At 38.0% G+C, this 24057-nt stretch overlaps 1 protein-coding gene across 1 annotated transcript in view; it reads right to left on the bottom strand.

The window, feature by feature from the left end:
- LOC123387219 (phosphatidylinositol 3,4,5-trisphosphate-dependent Rac exchanger 2 protein-like) overlaps nt 1-3989 on the bottom strand; it is a 52911-nt gene extending 48922 nt beyond the window's left edge. The window contains exons 1-2 of the mRNA XM_045063240.1: nt 3739-3989; nt 792-847 (exon numbers count right to left, since the gene is read on the bottom strand). Coding sequence (XP_044919175.1) covers nt 792-847; nt 3739-3989 — 307 coding nt within the window. The remainder of the gene's footprint in view (nt 1-791; nt 848-3738) is intronic.
- Between the last annotated feature and the right edge of the window lie 20068 nt (nt 3990-24057).

The raw sequence follows: 24057 nt of genomic DNA, 5'->3' as shown, positions 1-24057 counted from the left end.
AAGGCTATGCTATACATTGGAGAAAGGACAGTCTTTCTAACAGTGCTGGGAACAACTGGACATCCACATGTAAAAAGACAATAATAATAATAATAATAATAATCATCTAGACACAGACTTTACATCCTTCAGAAGAATTAGCTCAAAATGGATCAGACCCAAATATAAAATACAAAACCATAAAGTGCCTAGAATTAACATAGAGGAAAATTTCTAGGTGACACCACCGATGGTGATGACTTTTTAAGATGTAACACCAAAGGTATGATTCATGAAAAAAATAATTGACAATCCAGACATCATTAAAATTAAAAACTTTTCCTCTGTGAATGACAAGAGAAGAAGACAAGCCACAAACCAGGAAGTATTTCCCTAAGAATTATATGACACATGTGATAAAAAAAAAAAAAACAAAACATTGTCCAAAAGGTACAAAGTAAAACTCAACAATACGAAAGTCAACAATGAAATTAAAAAATGGGCAGAACTGAACAGACCCCTCACCAAAGAAGATATACTCATGGCAGATAAGCATATGAAAAGGTGTTCAAATCTAGTGTCATTAGGCAGCTGCAAATTAAAACAATGAGATACTACACACCTATCAGAAAGGACAAAATCCAAAATACTCAGAGTGCCAAAAGCTGGCAGGATGGCGAATAATCAGAAACTCTCACTGATTGCTGGTGGGAATGCAAACTGATACAGCCACTTTTGGAAACAGTTTGGCATATTCTTCCCATAAATGTTCTTACCATGCCAATTCAAGGATCGTGTTCCTTAGAACTTACCTAAATGAGCTGAAAATTTATCCATAACAAAACCTGCACCTAGAAGTTCATAGCAGCTGTATTCATAAATGACAAAAGTTGGAAGCAATCAAGATGTCCTTCAGTAAGTAAATGGATAAATGCGTCCAGACAATGGAATATTCTCAACCTAAAAAAGAAATGAGCATGATCTGGCCCCTCCCTCCTCTTGTATTCTGTCTCATCCCAGCTTCCCGATTCTGGACCACTGCCCAACCACAGCCACCTCTCTGCGCCTTCCCAGCAAGCCACACCTACTTTCCACCTTGACACCTTTTCACAACTTTCTTCCTCTGCCTAAAACCCACTTCATCAGGCTGCCTCCTGCTGTCACTCACTCCTAAGCTTCAGGTCTCTCATGGCCATCCAGTCTAAGTGTTCCCTTTCCCACCCTCTATCATTACCTACCTACCCCATTACTCCACTTTATCTACCCTATGGCACTACCTGCTCCTCCATGTCCCATTTTATGTATTAGTTTACTAGTCTCCCACATTCATACCAGAGCTTTGTGAAGGCAGTCTATCTGTTTTGTTCACTTGGGTTTCCCCAGTGTCTCCCAACAATGCCTAGCACTTGGTAAGCACTCAATAAGTTTAGTGGTATAAGTAAAAAATATTTTCTTTACTAGATCTTCGTTTCTAAAGACCACCAGACTGTGTAGTATTAATTCCCCTATTGTATTATCTTCCCAGATATTAGAATATATCTAATCATCAGCAACTTAGAGTATAAAAATATCATACAATTGCTTTTCTTTTTCATCATCATATACCAGGGTATCTCAATATTAACACTCTGGACACTTGCGCCAGAAAAATATTGGTTGTGGGGTTTGTCCTTACATGTAGGATATTTAAGAGTTTCATGGCCTGCACTGACTAGATGCTAACAGCAACTACCATCCCAGTTGCAACAACCAAAAATGTCTCTCCACATTGCCATGACTCAGCACCACCACAGTGGTGCAGTTGAGCATCCCTGGTATATACAATCCTAAAATACCTATAGCACTGTTAAGGAGATTCACAAATTTGAGACTAAAAGCATCTGCATTATCAACATCTCTGGGCTACATTATAAAAATAAGTAATTTTTTCTGGCTTCCTGGGCTTTAGCAATGTCCCACAATGATTTCGTTAGATTATAAGTAAAAAGTCCACCACATTTTTATAAAATTATTAGGCAGAGTTTAAAGTTCCTTTCAAACAAAGCGGAATTTTTAAAGCTCCCTTTGTTGTGTAGTTTCAACTCAGACACAATGAACAACAATTATAAAATACTTTGAGTTTGCATGTCTGTTCTCCATCAGACTATATGATGCTACAGAAAATGTATGGGCAGCATGTTTTCATCTTTTGGAACAGATATTAGTTTGTCCCTAGATTGCCATGACAACATTCCATCCGTATAAAACTCCAAAAACTGAGAGAATAATAAATCACTTGTCACTTGTTCAGTAGCACTGAAGACTGACCCTCTTGGGCATCTATCTCTCTACAAACCATTAAAAGAAAATATATGCCACCCTGGGTTACTCAGATAGATGCCTAAAAACATCACAGTGATACCAAACACTATGTCAATATCCAGACCAAAAAAATCTTGGAATGTTGGTGTTTTTTTTCATGATTCAGAATCAAAAGGATTTATAATGTCATATTTGTTGAGAGCCTATTAATATATACTTAATTTCCCACAAAAGATGTTTTATTCTTTCTCAAAACAACTATTATTCCAAAATTAACATCACCAACATCTAGGCGAAGATAATTTTTCACCATACAACCATACTTTTTAAACTTCCTGGGATTTGAGAGGATAATTAAAAAACATTATTTAGTGTTTTCTGTTTGACCTCAATGTGTTAAAAGGCAGCATGACAGAACTGTGCTCTTCAGGACTTCTCAGGGGAAAGAATTCATGAAGGATCAGCATGTCATCGGTACTCTAACTACATACAAGGCACAAGATTTTAAGGGTGGTTAAGAGGTGGCTAGAAAGCCACTAGTGAAAATGGACAGAAGATGAAGGAAAAACCACAACCATGATCAATGGAATCTCGGAGATGCATAAAATTGAACGAAGAGTAAAAATCAGAATTTTATTAAGTGATTTCAATAACGTACCAAAATAAAAGCAAACTTTTCTGAATTGTGTTTTTTGTCAACTTTTGTTACTTTGTTAAGTTTTTGTTTTTCTCTTGTGTTTCTGTGATTTCAGTTCCTGCCGTCTCATCCTCACCACTCAACCCATAAAAGTAGATTAATAATAGTCATCTTTTTTGGATATTTAACTTCCATTGACTTAAGGCAATGAGTTAAGTCTAAAGCGGAGATTGAAAGAAGTGGAGGTATTTTTGAACATAACACAACTGGTTAAGATATTGTTTTAACGGCTTCCATTTAATAAGAACATTTACATAAAAATCAATCATTACAGTCCCTCTTCAAACACTAGAAAAAAAAAAAAAAAAATCAACCCAGGTTCCAGATTCCTGAATGGCAGCAATAGCCTGGAGCAAAAGCAACCACAAGTTCCCTTCCCTCCCTGCAGTCATCACTATTCCCTGTTACCCCCAGACCAAAACTAAATGGCAATTGTTTTTTATTCTCGACACTAATATTAGTATCTAATTTACATAAAATTCATTTTACTGATTTTTGTGACTTAGAAATCTCTGTGGCCCTTTAAATTTTCAGCACATAATCTTGAGGTTTTGCCAAGGCCCTGTGGGCTTTTATAAAGCTTTCTTTAATAGTAATCAGTCTGCTGGGGTCCGTGATCAAAGGAATGAAACCAACGCAAAGTGAAAGTCAAGCAAAGCTTTACTTCGCACCAAGCATCGAAAATCAAACCAACCAGTTGGGGCCCTCTCTTACAAAGAGGCGACGAGGACCAGGACACGGACCCTGGCGGTTCCCCTCACCCCGGGAGGCAGTTCCCCTCACCCCGGGAGGCGGTTCCCCTCACCGGGCGAGGCGAGAGGAGGCCAGGCTGCCACCCCCTACCCATTGAGGTGAGGCCAGGCCAGGCCGCTCCCCTGACCAGGCGAGGCGAGTCCAGGCCAGGCCAGGCCAGGCTGCTCCCCTTACCCGCCGAGGGAAGGCCGGGCCAGACCACTCCCCTTACCTGGTGAAGCCAGGCCGCGAGGCGAGGCCGCTCCCTGTTGAGGCCCATGACGCTCCCAATGACCCTGACAATCCCGACAACCCCAACGACCCCAACGCTACCACTACTACCCAGACGACTATCACTACTTGCCTGCCTTGCAGACTAATCTTTATGGAGGCGGTTGAGCCCCGCCCACACACGTGGCCAATGAGACTGCAACAAACAGGGAAAACTGCAGTCACCCTCCCTCAGCAATACCGGTGGCCAATTAAATTCCAACTTACCACGGCAAATATATGCGTGCCCCACTGATTGGATGTCTCCAACCGACCTGGCCCGCCCCCCCAGAGGGCCTGCAAGCAAGTTACTCCAGGAGGGTCAGGGTCAACCCAAGCCCACAAGGAAATGGCTCCCTCTGGCGGGAGGGGCCCTTATAATTCCATACTTCTAACCTCTATTTGATTTTATTTTCGAAGTTTGCTTATTTTTAGTAATCTCTACACCCAAGGTGGGGCTTGAAGTCAGCACCCTGAGATCAAGTCGCATGGTCCCCTGACTGAGCCCGGAGAGTTTAAAATGGCACATGGTCTTAAAGTATTAGAGTGAAAAAGTCCCCAGATGAGAAGAGAAAAAGCTTAAAGAAATAGCACGAAGAAAATTGGAGCCTATTTACTTAACATCTGTTTTTCCCAAGGCATTAACAATTACATTAGATGTTAATTCTAACATAAAGTTTACATTTTTTTTTTTTTCGGATAGGTCTGTCATTTTACTTAATCAACCTGTGTGAGTTCTGTCCATACCAAGATCATTTAGCAGATCACTGAAATCAAAGCCATAGTGTGGCCTTACTCCACATACATTGTTCAACTTATATTAGTACTTTGTGCTCTAAGTCCTCTCAAGGATTATAGATGGGCTGCAGTCTCTATAAACACCTTACAGTTTGATCTTGAATTAAGTTTTTCTACCTTCTTTGCATTTGTTAGTTTTTAAATTTCTGAAATGTTTAGAAAATAGGACTGAAGAGATTGATTGACATGAACCACATTTGAGGGCAAACCTGGAATTCTGAGCAGAAAAGATCCAATACTATATGACAATATGGAATATACATATATTTTAGCAAACAATAGCACCCCCTCCAAACAAATACCTTGACTTATTTGTTTTGAAACCAAGGAATTGTCTTGAAGTTAGCATTAGTTGGCTTGATTTACTGTTAAGAGAGGAGCAAAAACGGGAGGTGGGGGTTTACCCTTTAGTTATTTTTTCTCTAGTGTTAGGAATAAATAAAACCACAGTAGATGTAATAGATCTACCACAGTAGATGCTGTGGTTGCAGCAGTAGTGGCAGAAATACCAGTCAGCATTTATTTGGTTCTGATTATGCACTGACACTGTGCAAAGTGCCGACAAAATTACCTCTGTGAATTCTTTTCACCTCTCTGTGAAAAGATTGAAAGATTTATTTATTTATTTAAGAGAGAACAAGAATGAGACAGAGAGACAGAGAGAAAGCCAAAGAGCATGCACCCATAAGCAGCGGTAGGGGCGGGGCGGGGGGCAGAGAATATCAAGCAGATTCCTTGCTGAGTGCAGACCTGGATGTGGGGCTTACCCCAGGACCCTGAGATAGTGACCTGAGTCAAAAGCAAAAAGCCAGAGACTCAGCCAACGAAGCCACCCAAACATCCCAAAGTACTAATATTTCTAACCTAATTTAATGTGTGAGGAAACCAAGGCTCAGAGCTTTGGCTGCATTCCCTGCCTGAGACATCCTGTATCTGCGTAGGTGTTTATAGGTGTGTTGAGGAGGATTAGCTCTGAGGGGTTTCAAAACAGCAAACAATAAACATTGGGCACTTCTTAATCTTATTTATTTAGTTGGTTTTTTCCTGAAGTTTGGTGTTTCACTGACCATTCTGGAAAAAGACCTCAATCATTCAAAACAATACAAGGAATACAAGATCATCATGAATCAAATGATACTTTGAATATATAAGCCAAAAGAAATTTATTGCCAAAAAATCACTTTATCAAAAAATATTAATAGTTTAAAATAAAATAAAATGACAGGCCAATCTGAAAAAAAGTTCTACAGAAAAATCAGGTACAGAAAGTAGACTAATACTCTTGGAGTTGCCTTAGCTCTTCTGAATACTATTAATTCTTTATAGCACCAAGAGAACCATTAAACAAATATGGTGCATTAGGCGAGATTATAAAACAAAAATTAAAATCTATTCCTTTAAGTATTACAAGTCATAATATTTGTAAAAGATCTCAAAGTCACATGAAAATAATGAACCTTTCATTACATTCTGAATTAATAAACAAAAAAGGGTATTTCAAATATCTCAGAATTTTGGGTGGCATTTAATAAGATAAAAGTATGTTTCCGGTGTTGGTGATCGATATGGGATAAAATGAATTTCCAAGGGCCTTTCATAAGCTTATAGGAACACATTTGTGAAATTTTTATCTCAATAAAATGCCAGCTCAATTAACTTATTTTTAATATTGCACAAATATTTATTCAGAGATGCCAGGAGACTACTGTGGCTCTAATATAATACTTCATATTGTGCTGCTCAGGAATTCACAGTGATATCAGATAACTTAAAAAACACAGCACAGTGAAAGAAAAGGCTAAGCAGGAAGTACAAAGCACATTATATAGATAATATTCTCAAGCACAAATTTTTCTCTGGTACAGGAAACTGGTCATTTCCCCAATTTAAAGTGCAAAACACTATTTGTTTAAGTTGTTATTTGAGAATTCAGTTCCCATGAAAAGGAAATGTAACAGCGAGGGAAGGAAAAGTATTTAATGCTGGAAAACAACCCAGAGAAATGACTGAGGATCCCAACACGAGGATTCGTCTCTGCCTGGCATCCAGACCTCTTTTTTTTTTTTTTTCCACACTCTGTTCAAGCTCACTATATAATCCCACAAGGTCGAGAAGAAAGGTTTTTTTTAAAATTTGCTTCATGATACATGTATGCTTGAACTAATTTAAAGAACTTTTTTTATTTAGAAATTTCTGTATCTATTTTAATTTTTCTTCAGAACTCCTAAAATTGTCCATTCCTATCCTTAAGATACATATGACTTTACTACCAACATTCTTTTGCCCTTCTGACTTACCATACCCCCTTCTCTCCTTTCTTCCTGTCTAGATATTCACGATACCATCCACTTCTCAGTCTATAGTTCTGTTTCCTTTCCATTTTCATTCTATCTGAATTCTATTTCTAAAAGGAACTAATGTATAGTAATGTTAACAGTTAGTTTGGGGCTAGTACAGATCAGTGGAACAGAAGAGAGTCCAGAAAACACTCTGAGTAGAAGGGAATTCTGTATTTGAAACCAGTGGCACTTTATTTTTTTAATTAATTTATTTATTATAGAGAAAGAGAGCACTTGCAAGCATGCATAGGGGAGAGGAGAGAGGGGCAGAGGGAGGAGGAGGAGAGAGAATCCTAAAGTTGACTCCATGCTGGCCCACAGCCCCACGTGGAGCCCAATCTTACAACCTTGAGATCATGACCTGAGCCAAAATCAAGAGTCTGAGGCTTAACCAACTGACCCACCCAGATGCCCCGTGAAGCACGTAGTACTTTAAATCAGTGGGGAAGGAATGCACAGGTGTTGAGACAACAGTCAGTTCAGTTTGCAGACTTTGTCAACAGAAAAAAAAAAAGAACATGAAGTGGTTTAAAGTTTGAATTCTAGAGCCAGTCTGCCTGGATTCAAACCCCAGGTCTACCAAATGCTAGATAGAAGACATCTCACCAGTAAATTTACTTCCCTGATGCTGTCCCAACATCTGTAAAATGAGAATTAATATGGTATTTCTTCTTATAGCCTTCAGGCAAAGGTTAAATAAGTTAATATTTGTGAAGCAACTATTACATCAAAAACCAATATGTCATTGTTAGCTATAACTACTATTTTTTCCTATTTTATTTTATATCACCAAATATACTTGCCAGATGTTATTCTCATTAAATGACAGTACATTTAATCTCTGAAAGACCTTCAAGAAGAATCAGTCTTTTATACAACATGTGATAATCAATGCATTAACAAAAGGATTAGTATCATATATGTATATAAATATGTAAAATATCTTGGTCTTTAATCCATTTATAATTTTTATTCATAATTTGCTTTATAAGTACACATTAACAATCTTTAAAAAGGCAAATATCTGAAATATTTTGCTTATGCACTCAAGAAATATGAGAAAAAAATAACTGAAAATCTGGGATAACAATTATTATCAATAATCTCATTATATTTCAAGAGCCAACAGGAAAATGAAATAGGAAATATCATAAATGGTCTGTATACTTCATGAACCAAGTAGGAGCGAGGAAAATACTATTAATGTGTTCATTTCCATGGATATTAGCTTGCAGCTCCATCAACAGCTGAATATTCATGAAGCAAGTTGGATGCAGGTAAATGAGAAAACTGCCCTTACAGGAAAATTATAACAACAATTATAACAACAACAAAAATTTATGCATTTTTTCTGGCCTGGGTTATGTAAAATAACAAAGAAAAAGCTAATGTTCATTCAAAACTTTATGAATTTTGTTATATATCCAACAAAGATGCAATAGATTTGCTTACTGCTCCAAAACAGCAAATACCCTCTAATACCAGTACTTTCATTGTTTCAGAACACTTAAATCATCCTAGATCCTCAAGAAGCAGCCTTAATGGGATATAAATGAAATTGTCCCTAGGCTGAGTGCACATTACTAACATGGGTTAGGGCAATTATTTGCAGAGCTTAGAGCTTGAAAATGCAAACAATATAAAGAACAAACTAAACAGTAAACTAAAATCTAATCAGAACTACACCCAATATTTGGGGGTTTGTTTGGAAGTCCTAAGTGCCCCCAGCAAGAAGACTTCAGGCAGCAATGATAATATTCAGGGAGATGGGAGCATGTGTCCCGCTGTCATTGGTCTGAAAGTTATACGAATATACAGATGCTCCTTGACGTGGAGTGGGGAGAAGAGGAGGTGGGAGGAAGGGAAAATGGCACTTACCGGGGAATAATTTTTATTGTCATGGCCTCTTCCAAATGCAATAGGATTTAGATTTGGACCCTAAAGCTGATAAAGAACTGGAATAAAATTCAGAAATGAAGTAGCATGTGACTTTATAGTGCCGAGTCACACTGCAGAAGTGCGTTATCAGCTTGAAACTGAGGGATTAGGTCCAGTTCCCTGGACCTGAGACAGTAAAACTAATTCCAGATCCTGCTTCCCAGGGTGGAAGAGGCGATGCAGTCTGTTTATCGCTTGTTGCTTTGTGTTAAGTTTATGGCCCTGAAACACCCGCCATCTCCCAGTGTCCATTTATCACCTTGTTTCGTACTCTGTGCCTGTGTCCTCACCATGCCCTCTCCCTGGAATGCCCTCCTCCACTCCAAATTTAGTCAGCTTCTACTCCTCCCTAACAGTGGTTCAGGGTCCTCTTCTGTAGGTAGCCTTGCGTTAATTCTCTAGGTTGGGGTTGGTTCTGCTCTTTTGGTTTCCAGAATGCCCTGTGCACTTACTCATGATTGTACCGCACGTACTATTTGATTGTATTAAATTTATGCACTCCTCTCCCCGACTAGCTTGAAGCTGATGGGGATAAACACAATATTTTAACCACCTTTATACCCAAACAACAGGCCAATGCTGTACACAGAGTAGAAATTCAATGTTTCATAAATGAACAATGGACTGAATGCAAGCAAGATTAAGAAATCTCTGAGTCTCCGTTTCTTCACGTGTAAGCAGGGGCCAAAACTAGTACCACTTTATAGAGAAGGAAAAGAGGTAGAGGATGAGAGCAGAGAGGTAAGGAGATGGGAGAGTATAGGACCTTGTTGACCATTATGAGAACTTTGACTTTTGCTCCTAGTGCAATGGGGAAGGTTTCGAACTGAGTAGTGACAGGACTTGGCCTATGTTTTAGATGGAGTCTGGTCGCTTTCTGATAATAAAAAATGAGATGCAAGCTCAGAAGCAGGAAGATGAGTGATGAAGCTACTGCATCTCTCATTTGGTGAAATGAATTTTGTACTTCCATAATTAAAATGTTTCTCACACATCCATATGCACACACAAACACACACACACCCCATTTCAATTAATAAACACCGATCCAAGTAATCCCATTTTTTATTTCTCAAAATCATTTAAAATGCCAGTTAAGGAATAGATGCATGACTATTTCTTCTGTTCTCTGTTTTTGTTTTTTTTTTTTTTCATTTAAATTTTCCCTTCTGTTCTGTAGTCTGAATTAAAGAAGCCATCAAAAACTATAACTTATGGGACGCCTGGGTGGCTCAGTTGGTTGGACGACTGCCTTCGGCTCAGGTCATGATCCTGGAGTCCCGGGATTGAGTCCCGCATTGGACTCCCAGCTCCATGGGGAGTCTGCTTCTCTCTCTGACCTTCTCCTCGTTCATGCTCTCTCTCACTGTCTCTCTCTCAAGTAAATAAATAAAATCTTTAAAAAAAAAACCTATTACTTATAAATAAGGTCAACAATTGCTTTCTTATGTATCATTTCATTAAGTTAAGAATGAATGAGATGTGGCCATACTGGGTTCTTTCTCATTCCAAAGTGATAGAAAGGAATGATGAACTCCCCGGGTCAAAAGTCCACACTCGCTGGAATATTTGTTCAGAAATAAGAAATGTTATATATATTTTCATATATGGATTGTGACTGTTTAAGAAAAATATTAAACTTTATTTTAATCAATAAGTAAATTGCCTAAATACTAAACTAAAAAATATAAAATAAGAGTATTTCATATAAATTGGCAAGGCCCTTTTCTCAGTGGCAAGAAATATAAACAACTCTGAATTCTCAGTTGACTAAGTAAAGACAGACATAACTGCTTTGATGCCTATTCACTAAAGAATTAATTAATAAAAACACATATGAATAAAGGGACATGAAATAATTAGCCCTTGCCACATGAACAGAAAAAGAAATGCAGGTACAGAATAATTAAGGTTACTGGTCAAACTTACTATTTCTATCACATATAGAGCAATAACATTTAATTCATTAATTATTTAATAAATAAAGTGTCCATTTTTTTCACCAGTTCTATAAATTAACTCAATTAATGTTTCCATGATCCTCTAAGTTTGGATATAATCTTAGCTGAATTTTAACAATGGAGAAACTGAGTCTTAAAAAGGTGAAGTAACTTCAAGTTCAAGCAGCCAGGATATGAGGGATCCTGGATTATATACTTGCTTGACTCAGCACTGGATTATGAGACCCACACTCCCTCACAGGGAAACTAAAATAGTCAGGTCAGGAGACCTCATGCAGAGGCTGAGACAGAAACCAAATTATGTTCAGTTTCTGGCACTCTCTCATATCTTTGAGCACAGAAATCTTCTGTTTAAGGCTACTAGATTTGATTGTAGGGACTTTTTCCTGAAATGAGTAAAAAGCACAGAATTTGAGTAAGCTCTTATATCTGTAACAGAATATTGCTTACAGAAGAAAATTCTCTGAAAATCCTGTCCTCTTAACCTAATTATAGCATGTAAGTTAAGACCACATTAAAGAGCACAATACAACTGAGTACCTACTTTCAGCTAACGAATTCCAGCAATTACCAGGGGCAGACCAAAGTCTGCCTGGTTAGCATACTATCCACTAGTTTCACCTACAAAATGTAGGAAATGGCCTTTCACCATTTGAGGAATTTAGATACTTAGAGTTTACCTTGTTTTCATCCAAAATTATTGTATTACTACTACAGAGAGAAATACAGGAGTTTATAAGGGTTTAGGACATAGCATACATGCCAAACCCTGAAACTCTGAATCAGTCTTCAGACATCCAAAACAATGTACTAATGAATTCAAAACAGCATAAAATCTCCTTTGAAGATGACCAATGTAGTTAATAATGATAATTATCCTAAGCATTCATTCTCCAGAAAGCTGTTTCTTTTATGATATTAAATCTAAGTTTTGCCCCGATCGAAGCACCATTAATTAGGGAAATTAATAGGCAAACCACAGACTGGGGAAAAATATCTGTAATATGTAAGTCTGACAAAGTTTCCTTATGTAGAATATACAAATATTTAAATCAATAATAAAAAAAAAGAAATACTTTACAATTTTTTTAACGGGTAAACATTTGAACAGAAAGAAGATACAAAAAAAATGCTGATAAACACTTAAAAGAGCAGCTTGGATCATCTGTTATCAGGAACAATCAAATCAAAATGAAAATAAGATACACTAATACCAGGAACTAAAATAATAAAGACTAGCAATACCAAGTGTTGGGGAGAATGTGGTTTTATCTAGGACTACAAATGACACTCTAAAACTAAGTTAAAGTGCCAATTCTCAATCATCACCAGGTGAGCCATTTATATCATAGCAATTTATATCATTCACTGATACATAAGCAGTGAAAATAAAAAAATTAAAACCCATAATAAAAGGCTTATTAAGAAAATGTTATGCATTATACTAATTATAAGGAATCTAAGCATGAAAAGCCATGTAATTCTATTCAGTAACTTTACAATAACTCTAAACCTTATACTTCCATTATCTATAAAACTTTATTATATATATCATTATGTATGGAGGGCAATCAACATAAGGAGTGTACTAAGTAAACTGTCTAAAAGAAGAGGAGAAAAAATATGAAGCAGGAAGCAGGGAAGAAAAGAAAAAAAGATAAAACAATTCTTCCCCTCAAAATGTTTAAATTAAAAAAAAAAAAAGTAGTTTTAGGATAGAATTATACACCTATCAAATTATATTCAAATTGTATAGATCTCCTTTGCATATACTGTCTTCTAGGGTCTAACCCCTGTGTTCTCTCCAGGCACAGCTCTTACTCTTAATGTGTCCTGGATTTTATATGGTCTGACACATAGCACAAGCTCCATACACAGGTGTTAACACATTATCTGGACTTCATGGTGAAGCAGTTCTCCCGAATACAGAGTCAGCAACGGTAGTTACTGATAAAATTCTTAAAAAACCGGGATTAAATTTATTTCCCTGGTTCTCTCACAGAATCTAGCCCAGAATCTCACGCATAATAGATGCAAAACAAAAGAATGTCAAAATTCATTGGGAATAACGATTTCATTTCTCCAGTGTTCTTTTTTGAATTCCAATTTTCCAACAACTGCTTAATATACGATTATATGTAAATAACTCATAGTCATCTGTATTATCTTCTTCAAGTACAGGAAGATATTTCATTCAAGATTTAAGAGAAACAATTAGTCGACATCAAAAGGCTATAAATAGTGAAAGAATCTCTCTCTTCTCTACCACAAAACTTAGAAAAATACATTCAGTGACAATATTAAGGCAACTCCAGCTGAATTTTTGTTCTGATATCTATGCCATGTCAAATAATTGTCAAAGGAAAAAGAGAAGATTCCTGGGCTGGCTAATGCAGGTTTTTCCCTCTTGCCTGTCAATAGCTACCTGCTTGATGACCCCCGCTGCAGGTTTCTGAGATAGTAAGTGTAGCCTATAGCCTTGGGACAGAAGCAAGCATGAGAGGCACCTGGATGGCTCACTGGGTTAAAGCCTCTGTCTTCAGTTCAGGTCTTGATCCCGGGGTCCTGAGATAGAGCCCCACATCGGGCTCTCTGCCCAGCGGGGAGCCTGCTTCCCCCTCTCTCTCTGCCTGCCTCTCTGCCTGCTTGTGATCTCTGTCAAATAAATAAAATCTTAAAAAAAAAAAAAAAGAAGAAGAAGAAGAAGCAAGCATGATCTGGCTTGCACTAGATGTATGCAATCATCTAGTGGAATCACCTAGGACCAGATGATAGTAGATGAGCAATAATCAGTTTAAAATTACATAAATCATTCCTACAGAACTTCATTTAGCTTTTTAAGTTTTATCGCTCAGCCATTACTCGTCTCAAAATCATACTCTAATTCCACTCATTTCCCTTCGGTCACCAGTGTCATTGATAAGAACTGCAGCCACCACTGCATTGGTGAAGGAAGGTTTCAATCCATCCTCCAGGGCCTAGGTCAAAGCCCACTTCCTTCCAGAATATTTTCTCCAATCCTTTGGCCCATATATTTTTTCTTAATTAAATAACCAATAGAATTACTAGATAAAATACTCAATAAGTAGCTACCAAACTGAAGTAGCAATTCTAAATTTTCAAAAAAGTTAGACATAATATTCTTTCTAAGAAACTAGAATTTTATATGCAAATTGAACATTTCATCTTCAATCATATGATTACATATGGGTGTAACTATCTGGAAAAAGAACACAGTCCAATAAAATGTGCTCTATGGTTAGAAAGTTGAGTTGAAGCATGGCATTAATTTGAAGACCTACCTGTATTTAAAAGAAACAGAATTCTTAAACAATAGAACACCTATCTCTAAATACTTATAAATCTAGAACAAATTTTAATAATTATTTCTTCATCATTAAAAGAAAAAAAAACAGAATATTTTGAAATCTGCTTACAAACTTAAGCCAAGGATAATTTTGAACAGTTCAAGTTCTGAAATAAACAATCCATAATCTTCAAAACTTATTTTTAAAAATAAACAGTGCAATTTTTTTATAAACTTAGGTTTTCCAAGAGAAATGTATTCACCTGAAGTTTTTCCTTAAGAATAACTAATTGCATTGTCCCTTTTTTTTCTAAGGTACCCAGTTATGACCCTCTACATCTTCTAAAATAACTCAGTTTGGTTCCTCTAACAAGAAGACAGATCCTATTATGTTCAGATGAATAACTCAGACTAATAGAATCTGAACCATTGCTATAGAGGCTATAGAGGCTGGTTCTAAATCAAAGTGCTATCATTCAGGTCCCATGGTAATACTGTTATTAACAATGACATTTCTTGCAAAACACTGCACTGTTTTAAGAATGTCTAAACTATTGTGCTGTATTAGAACACTAAGGGAGAAATCTATCAAAAGTTGTTCATAGTTAATGTTCCTTAATCTTAGAAATCTAAGAAATTTAGAAAGGGTCAATATCTGACCAAATCAGATTTTAAGCATTGTTCCTTAAATTATAAAACACCTTATTTTCCAAGTTCTTAAATACTTCTCAGCCTGTATATTTGTTGAATGAATAAATACTAAGAAAATGTTCATCAAACTTCTCAGCTGAGACTAATTAATGCACATGCATGCACAAAAATGAGAAATTTACACATGAAAATTAAGCAAAACCAGGATATTAAGTTGATGGGGGCAGGTTATATCTTAACACTTGTGTTTATGATATGATAGATACCCTCATCTGTGCTGAACCACAGACCACAGAGATGACAAAGAAATGAGAGATGTCCTTGATATGACCTTCAGATCAATGAGACATTCCCACACCTGCAGCTTAGTGTCACAAAGAACAGTATATACAGTTTCAGAAGAGTAACACAAAGAGCTTGTGTAGATCAATGCAGGTCCTGTCTGTGGAAAGACCAGTCCCTCCCCAAAAGAATCTACATGCCTTCTTTTCACAGAGCTTAATGTGTTGCTCATATTGTCTTTTCAGTATCTCTGTCCTTGACTAGGGCTTCCCTTAATGAGAATGAAGAACAGTGAAGACAGCATAATTTGTAACAGAGGTTTACTAGTTTAAAAGGTAAGGAAGATTCATATTAAAAATTCCAGATTTTGGGGTCACCTGGGTGGCTCAGTGGGTTAAAGCCTCTGCCCTTGGCTCAGGTCATGATCTCAGGGTCCTGGGATTGAGCCCTGCATCGGGATTTCTACTCAGCCTGGAGCCTGCTTCCTCCTCTCTCTCTGCCTGCTTCTCTGCCTACTTGGGTTTTCTATCTGATAAATAAATAAAATCTTTAAATAAATCAATAAATTTTAAAAATTAAAGTTCCAGATTTATAGAGTACCTCTTAAAACATCAGATGTGCTAACTATACTTGGGGCCACACATCTGCCTGGCAGCAATTGGCTGGAGCAGAGGGGTGATGCCCTCCTTGCACTCCCCACTCCTCACCATTCCCTAGTGTTTGCCCCTGAGCAGCTTTGGCCATTTTTGTTCCGTGCCTTACCTCATGAGCATTTTATTCGAATCCTTTGGTTTAACCTGCCTTTGGAAGGTTACAGAAGGAGAGAAGTAATATAAATGGAAACCAATGGCTTAAACCCAGTGAGATAAATCAATGCTCCTTGAAGTGTTACAGAGAGTTCAGAGACCAATCCAACTATTGTATCTACATGCTCCCTGCATGCTCAGGCAGTACAGTGTCCTGACAAAGAGCAGAATCTCAACTCTAAGACGTGGTTTAAATCCCAGCTGTGCCCCTGATCAGCTGGGTGATTCTGGGGCAATCACTTAATCTCTCTGTGCCTCAATGTCCCAACTGTAAAAAAGGCAGAATAAGAGTGCCTACCTCATGGGATTACTGTGAGAATTAAAAAAAATTACACACGGTGCACTTAATACTGTGCATTGCACACTAAAAATTTTCATTAGTATAACCTGATTAGCCCAAAAGAAAGCCTAGAAAAATGTTAATCTTTCCTGCATTTCTCCTGTCTCCAGCCAAAAGAAGCATTATGAAAATGAACTTTTTTCTCAATACACATTTGCCAACCAAGTGAAATTAACCTTGAACTTCGATCTCCCAAGTGACAGCTGCCTGAGATCTTTCCACCACTACATGAGTCTTCTTATTCAGCAAGCTCCCTGAAAGCCTCCAGCAGAGCTGTTCCCTGCTAGAAACCTCATGGTCCTGATAAAAGAATTAAAGAGATATCATTATGGATATTTCTGGTGGAAAGCACTGGTTGTATGTGACGTTGGAGCAGCTCCACACCCCAGAAAAAATGTGTGGACCTTAGCCAAGCCCAAATGCCCTGTCCAGACATTGCACTCAAATTGCCTCCAATGGCCTAGCTGCTCCTCTACCTTCCAAATGTTTGGTCATGCCAGGGAAGAGAGATTCCTTCCCGATTCCCCTTCAGCCGCCTACACTTAGCACCCTCCCCAGGATTCTCTGCCTCTAAAATGTTGTTTTCCCATCCCTGAAAAAGAAGGAAAAATAAGTTTTGTCACGGCACAAGTAGACTTACTTGTCAGCTGCTCTGATCTTGGCATTTAGATCCAAAGTTGTACCTTCTCAATAACTCATCAGGTTTTTAAAAAGATAACTTGGGGGTGGTGCCTGGATGGCTCAGTTGGTTAAGCAACTGCCTTTGGCTCAGGTCATGATCCTGGAGTCCCGGGGTTGAGTCTAGCATCTGGCTCTCAGCTCCACAGGGAGTCTACTTCTCCCTCTAACCTTCTCCTCTCTCATGCTCTCATTCACTGTCTCTCTCTCAAATAAATAAATAATATCTTTTTTTTTAAAAAGGATAAATTGGTAATATCCATCACAAATGTGTCAATATCAATGGTCAGCAAAATCTGAAAACTGTGTTTGCTTTAAATTAAAGCAAACATGGCCAGTGGAATTAATATTTACAACATAATGTCCAAAAAATTAGAAATAATCATCCTTAAACAGAAGAGAAAAATCAGATTTCCCACAATGCTACTTCTTTACCAAAAGCATCCCCTTCATTCTCATCCCTTTAAATAAAAACCTGTTAATTAGCTTGGGGGCAAAACTGACCAAATGCTGATGAGTGTTCAGGATGCTATTGTGTTTGGCTTTGAAAACAAGTCATGATTAGGAAATCAACAAGGGGAGCATACATCAAACATCCAAAAGCATTTTCTCTGCTTAGCAACTGGCAAGAACTTAGTGTGTTTTCTCTGCTTCTGTGTCATGTTGTCATGTTGCTCTGGTCCCTGGAACTATGTGGTGGCTGCAAAAGGAAAGGGGAAAAAAAAAAAAATCAAACAACAAAAAAAACTTGTGCATTGAAACAGCTGCACAAATTTAGCCTGAAAGCTGCTGTGTGGGGGACCTGTGCAACCGGGCTCCATGCCCACCAGTTACTAGCCAAGGAAGGGTATGGCGGTGGGGCCCCTCCCGCTCGCAGCACTTGGTTTCCTCCTCCTCACCCCGCAGTGCAGCAAGGGACCTTCAGCATTTCCTCTTCTGGGATGGCTGGGAATTGACTTTTTTATGAAATGAACATGACCTAGGAAAGCGGATCAGCATGATCCGCTTGTGCACTTGAAAGAGTCCTCAGCTGTACTTCCCATCACAAAGTGTTTGAGCTCCTGTTTATTAAAGCACAGCTTGAACCAGAGGACGCGTCAGTCTTCCAGGTGAACAGCAACAGATCTTTGGCATGGAATCACCACAACTCCCAGCTAGCACTTTTACATGGGAAGTCAGAAGATTAATTTCTTATAAACTACCAGAACTAGTTAAATTAATGCAAACTGGCAGTAATGACTGTATTTAATCAGGCATACACTAATAAAAGTACACATATACAGATATGTATCTATACCTATCAGAATCACACAAGAACACCATGCTCTGGAACAAAGTCCAAACGAAATCTTGAAATTCAATACTACCACCACCACATTCTGTCATAAAATGCTTTGCTGTTCAGTCAAAAAAAAAAAATTGTGCAATGATTATTTATTAAAAACGATGTGCTTGACACTGAGCTAGCTTCTGAGGAACCAATGATAAGTCAATAATGATTTCATGAGTTGCTGATCCAGTAGAAGACACACTGATACATATAAAAATATTTGCATCACAGTGTGTTCCATATAAATTTATTTTCAAGGTTCAGAAGTAGATGGAGTATCAGATCTTTCTGAGCATGTAAAGGGTAACATGGAAAGGCTTTACTAAGAGACTGACATCTTAGAGGAGGGTTCTAAAGAAACAGATAGAAATTCTTCAAGAAAAGAACTCTGAAGATAGTGGGAACAGCAGGGGTGCTTGAGTGGCTCAATTGGTTAAGCATCTCTGCCTTCGGCTCAGGCTATGATCTCAGGGTCCTGGGATCAAGTCCTGGATTGGGCTCCCTGCTCAGCTGAAAGGCTGCTTCTCCCCTTCTCTCTGCCCCTCCTCCCCCCCATTCATGTGTATGCTCTTTCTGTCAAATAAATTAATAAAATCTTAAAAGAAAATAGGGAGAACAGCAGGAACTGCTGGCATGTGACACACATCTAAAGGCATGATGACACACATTCCCAAAGCAGGACAGAGCACAGAGGTACACTGATGTGCTTTACACATATTAACTCAATCCTCATAACAATCCTATGACTTAGGCACTAACATAATCCCCACCTTACAGTTGTGAAAGTTGAAGGAAATAAAATTTGAGTGTAGAGCCCACATCCCTAATAGCTACAATAACATTTAAGGGGTTATCAAAGAGTGAATAACACAACAAAAAAAACTACCTATATTTCTGAAGCATAAAATCCAAGGGGTCTGGCAGAAGGGAAAGGACAGGGAAAGACTGCTGCTAGAAATCTGTTATGGGGAGAGGGGATCTCGGAAGGACCCTGAGGCCAGCTTCAATGCTTGAAACTCCTGTGGCATTCTAGGTCCATGAAGATGGTCAGCTCTGTGCATAGAATGTTCACGATCATGGAGGGTGAGGGCTTACCTGAGTCCAGAATGGTGGCAGGCACCTCAATGAGGAAGCTAATACAATAACTCAGGTATAAGAATTTAAATTAAGTGACAGTGAAGATGGAGCGGTGGAAAGTATTGCAAAGCGTGTGCACATTTGAGCAGCACTGCACCAGCATGGCTGGGTGATGAAGGGGGACATAGGCATCCACACATCTGTGCAACTGAGTCAGTTAAAGGGAGCATTTAGTCTTTTTGCATGAAAGCCTTTTGGTGCCAGAGTGAAACAAAGTTTGTTTCCTCCCCCACCAATTCCTAATCATTGGTATGCAGATACCAAATTCAGGATCTGTTTTCATTAAAGTAATGTTTGTTTTTAAAGAAGTACACAAACTTAAAATTTTAGGAATTAGCCTATCGCTTTAAAAAAACAAACTCTATGGTCTACAGAAAGTAAATGTTCTGTGGATGCCTTTCAGTATTGTCTAAAGGGGTCAGTAAAAAAAAAAGGGGGGGGGATAAAAATGAAAACTTAATAATGCAGCTCAATTCAGATAAAGACTGGATAAAGACGAGTACCTGCATACCAGAACTGAGGTATTCCAAGAAATACCACAGAGGAGATGCTAAAGGCCAGGCCAAAACTGAGCTTCAGGTTCTTTGGAGAGTACGCAAGTAACTGTGTTATAAATCAGGGAATAATAAGCAAGTAAGAACATTCGGGGTGGGGGGGTGTGTGCAGGGGTGGGCGGTTAAAGGAAAACATAATCCCATCCCAGTTAGAGGATCGGAAAAATTTTATAAAGTAAGTAGCATTTTGGATTGGTGTTGAGAGGTTGTTTACCTGAAGAAGGATATATAGCCCCATACTGTACACCGTTCTTATACATAAATATACGAGACTACTCATGTAATCATCAACTGCTACCTGGCTCTCTCCCAAACTCCCAAGTGGAATGATATATTTTTATTATATATATATATATATATATATATATATAATATAATAATATTATATAGACATATATTTTCCCCCTGTAAAGAATGAAGATTCTAGGGGTGCCTGGGTGGCTCTGCCTTCGGCTCAGGTCATGGTCTCAGGGTCCTGAGATCGAGCCCCACATAGGGCTCTCTGCTCAGCAGGGAGCCTGCTTCCCTTCCTCTTTCTCTCTCTCTGCCTGCCTCTCTGCCTACTTGTGATCTCTGTCTGTCAAATAAATAAATAAAATCTTAAAAAAAAAGAATGAAGATTCTAATATTTTTTCATATTTCTTTAGCTGTGACATTCCCCCAACCCATTGCATCACAGGGAAAACAGCATGAGCTTTGGAGCCATAGTAAAAATTAAAGTATGATAGCAAACTTGTACTAAGCATCTACTATGTACTAAACACATTTAACCCTCATCTATGTGGCAGCCACTCATACTATCCACACTTTTCAATGGGGGGACGGAGGCATGGAGACACGTGAGTCTCCAAAGTGACACAGCTGACAAATGTTGCAGCTGGACTCACTCTAGTCAATCCTTTCTTTGTTCATTGATAAAACAAGGGATAGATAATAAGCTCCACCACCCAAGTCTGTTGTGATGACTAAGTCAGATAGTGTGTATAAAGTACCCAGCTGAGAATTGGGCACTAGCAGGCATTCATTTCCTAATGGCTTTAATTGTTATTTCATCTCAATTTAGCAACTAGGTCATTTCCTACCAGTCATATCTCCAATGAAAGCTCTCACACAGCCCTACCGCATGCCCAGGACTTGCTGGCATCACGGCTCCTAAATGTATCCAGCTGAGGCCATCTGGTTCACATACATCTTAAGGCTATCAAGAGTGTCATATTTTACATCCTCAGACATCTTCTAATGACACTGAAGGTCATTAGTCAAAATGCCTACAAATCACAGCATAACTGACAAGTTGGCACCCATCACAGCTTGAACATTAACAATACACAAGAACAATACACAGAGGTATTTATCCCAAAGTTGTTTATTTCCTTATTGTCAATGAAAGTCGTAAGAAAGATCATAGAACTAAATTTCTTCATAGAACTAAATCTACTCCTCAGACCTCCAGTTAGTGGTTGTTGCCTTCCCTCTAGACAATTCTTGCTTTAGACTATCTTGTCTCCTTTATTCAATGGGAGGGTTGATCAGCTTCAGGTCCATTGTCTCTTTTACCTGCAATATTCTTCCCAGACCGTTCACCACCCTGGTTACCTTCCCTGGCCATTCTCTTCTCTGTAATTATCTCTAAAAATATGGCCTCCAGAACAAAGGGAAATGCATTGATGGAGGTGACACCTCTATCCAGTGTCACCTGTCTTTACCAACACCTTCCTGGTAAGACCACATTTACTTTCCTAACAGTCTTCTAATACTGTTCCCTTCTTTTAGGGGCTTGTTTAAAACATAGAACATCTCTTTCCCAGTAATTATAGAATTGCAGAAATTTGGATTTATGCCTTTAAACTTTACTTTCTCACTCTCAGACCAGCATATCTCCCTATCATAATCATTCTGTTGCCTATTTCTGTTATCAACCACATTAGTGTCTACCTAATTCCATCCAGTTGTCCTCTGTGGTTTCACCCAGGTTGATAAAGGAAGATAAAGAAATAAAGAAAACCATACCCAGTGCTGAAAGGCACTCTAATGGAGGCTTCCTTCCTTCTTATCTGTAGCATCTCTACTTTGGGAATGACCACTGATTGCTTATTGCTCTGAGACTATGTTGGGGTTTTACTCTCATTTGTCCTTTTTACACTTTTTTAGAAAACTCAATCCTATTTTATTTGCTGATCAAAAGCCCATTTTTTATTCAATTCCTGCCAATTGTACAAAGGGTTACCAGTTCCCATATTACTGTTCGGTTCCAAGATAAAAAGGAGGGGGTCATTCTGGGAGAAGGCTGTGCTTTTCATGTCTGGCTGGCAATGTAAATGGTAACCTTCTTCATCTCAAGTCTTCCCCCTCTTCTTTATCCCAGTGTGCTTTAAGCTCTAAGAAAACAGCACTTATCATTGTTTCTAGAACGTGCCAAACCTCTCTATCTGTGCCCTCTGTATTACACTACTCTTTTTGCACAGAAGATCTTTCCTTCCACTTTTTTGCTCAAATTACTATACATCCTTTATGTCTCCCTTTCAATGTTCTCTGCTGTGTACAACTTCCTGGACTCCCTTAGGCAGAACGAGTTGCTCTGATCCTACTTTGCTCAGGTTTACTGATATTATATTATATTTGTCTATAGCTGGTATTCCCAGTACACTTGAGTTCCTCCAGGGAAGAACCAGGTCTTTGAAAATGGAAGTCCCACAGTAATATTTACCTCAAAAAAACACTCAGTAAATGTTTGCTGAATAAATACATGAGTGGGAAGATGAAAAAGACACCATGATATTCAAAACAACAAAAACAACAACAAAATACTAGGAATTAAAGGAACAAGAATAAACCAAGATAGAAAATGCATGACATTTGTTCATAAACACACATATTTTAAGCTTGGTTGAAAAGATTCTTTAATCTTTTTATATATCCTGATTCTTTAGAGTTAACAACCACAAACCACAAACTATAAACCATCTGAAATTAATTTAAATCTCCATGTCACTATTTTTTTGTTGTTGTTCAAGAGCTACATTTTTACCAAAAAGAATAAAAAAAAGTCTGGTATATCAGAGTCAAACTTTTCCATATGGTATTGGCACTTAAAGTAAATTTGCTGGGATGGAAAGTAATCAGACCTGGCCTATTTGAAATAGATTTATCATTGTAATTTTTAAAATAAATAATCCAAATGTTACAGCAAAGAGGCAAAGAACAAGACAAGTCCTCAAGTTGATTACCTGTGAAGGAAAAACTATTGTAATTTTAGTACCCATTAATTTATACTAGAGTAAATGATATGATGCAGCTCTAAAACATAGCTCATCAAATAGAAAATATGTACTCTAACACTGTTCTCAAGTTACACACACTGATAATTTATAAACTTTATCCTAACAAGTGATTCACTGAAGCTTATAACCCTAAGGTATGATAATAGTACACAGAAACTTCAGTTATTTATTACTATCCTTTCTTTTATCATTATGAGAAAAGTGATTTTCTTTCTCATGCTCTTTATAAAACAATAAACAATAGCTCTGGGCAGATGAAATATTTTCCAACAAACTGCTATTTATTCAACAGGAATGTCTAGTTAAAAAGATATTCCCTATTTTTTGTACTTAAAGACTGGAGTACATACTCCATGATTAATTTAGAACTTTTTTTGAGAAGCCAAGCATATGTGCTTTAAAATTTCTAAGTGAACAGAGGTGCCTGGGTGGCTCAGTGGGTTAAAACCTCTGCCTTCAGTTCAGGTCATGATCCCAGGGTCCTGGGATGGAGCCCCCACATGGGGCTCTCTGCTCAGCAGGGATGCTGCTTTCCCCCTCTTACTCTCCACCTGCCTCTCTGCCTACTTGTGATCTCTGTCTGTCAAATAAATAAATAAAATCTTTAAAAAAATAAAATTTCTAAATGAACGATCAATGTATATTTCTTGAATAGTTAAACTATAAACTCTGCTTG

Source organism: Mustela putorius, unplaced genomic scaffold (genome assembly GCF_011764305.1).
Source record: "Mustela putorius furo isolate JIRA1106 unplaced genomic scaffold, ASM1176430v1.1 tig00003847_pilon_pilon_pilon, whole genome shotgun sequence".
NCBI classification, from domain to species: domain Eukaryota; kingdom Metazoa; phylum Chordata; class Mammalia; order Carnivora; family Mustelidae; genus Mustela; species Mustela putorius.
Note: the sequence above shows the minus strand (reverse complement) of the source record. Positions and strands in the feature narration are given on the sequence as shown.